The following is a 1,049-nucleotide window of genomic DNA, read 5'->3' as shown; positions in this document are numbered from 1 at the left end:
TGATTTCTGTTCTTGTGTTTTCTGGTCGTTAAGTTTTTGTTGATATTTTCTGTTGATCAGACTCACTCTGTTGTCTCCAGTCGGAGCGAGCGGGTCGGTCATCCACGATCCAAATCTTGATCCTGACGACTTGACGGTGATTGGCTCAGAGATTCCTGTCAGCTTCCCACATGCTGAAAAATAAAATTAACAGAAACACCGGAAGGGACAGCGTGAACAAAATATCAGGAAGACTTGCACAAAGTGCAACAGAGTTTTGTTTGCATTGTTCAAAGCTTTGAAGAAGAAGTTAGAAACAACTATTTCACTGAAAGCACTGGAAAGGTTTTCTGAGAGACTGTTTTCAACTTCAGAAATAGTAATGCCTTAAGAGTTGGTTGGCGTGAAAAACAACTAATCTTAAAATATTTTGTGGTTATTCACTGACCTTCTGCACGCCTCCTCCTGTGTTGGTTACTCACCCAGCCTCTGCATGCAGGCCCTCAGCCGGTCCTCCAGGTTCATCACTCGGCCGTGGAGTTCCTGGTAGTCCAGACCTCCCATTTGTTCTTGTAGCGATCCCAGTAGCTCAGTCACATTCTCCACCTCTTCCTTAAACTGTCGGACCAGCAAAGCGTCCGCCTTGTAGGCCTCCAGGACTGGGATGAGAGGACGTAACTCCTCCATCTTCACCTTTATGGACTGAGAGACAGACAGCAAAGTCCATAACTTTCCAGACATTTCCAGACGTCCACATTCAGGTCAAGCTGTTTGTTGAACAGGTTGTTTCCTAATGATGGATCAAGTAAGCTGATATGTTTGTCACAAGTGTCTCGTAGAGAATTGAATCCATTCACCAAGGGCATAGATTTTATGCATTGGTTTTGTTGTGGGGGGTGTGCGGTGAGGACCCAAACGCAGAGAGAAGGAGGCGGCAGGAGCAAGTCACAAGGGTTTTATTTGCAAACAGTTCAACACCATCAAGGGACCTTCAAGGGAGCACCAAAAGGCATACACAGGGCGAAAGTCCAAAAGGTAAACCAGGCCGAAATCCAAAGAAAACAAAAACA

General features: G+C 45.5%; 1 protein-coding gene across 1 annotated transcript in view; it reads right to left on the bottom strand.

Moving 5' to 3' along the window:
- LOC117941164 (noelin-like) overlaps positions 1-1,049 on the bottom strand; it is an 8,837-nt gene that overhangs the window by 1,638 nt on the left and 6,150 nt on the right. Inside the window, exons 4-5 of the mRNA XM_034866251.1 lie at positions 462-681; positions 67-173 (exon numbers count right to left, since the gene is read on the bottom strand). Coding sequence (XP_034722142.1) covers positions 67-173; positions 462-681 — 327 coding nt within the window. The remainder of the gene's footprint in view (positions 1-66; positions 174-461; positions 682-1,049) is intronic.

This window comes from Etheostoma cragini, unplaced genomic scaffold (genome assembly GCF_013103735.1).
Source record: "Etheostoma cragini isolate CJK2018 unplaced genomic scaffold, CSU_Ecrag_1.0 ScbMSFa_4511, whole genome shotgun sequence".
NCBI classification, from domain to species: domain Eukaryota; kingdom Metazoa; phylum Chordata; class Actinopteri; order Perciformes; family Percidae; genus Etheostoma; species Etheostoma cragini.
Note: the sequence above shows the minus strand (reverse complement) of the source record. Positions and strands in the feature narration are given on the sequence as shown.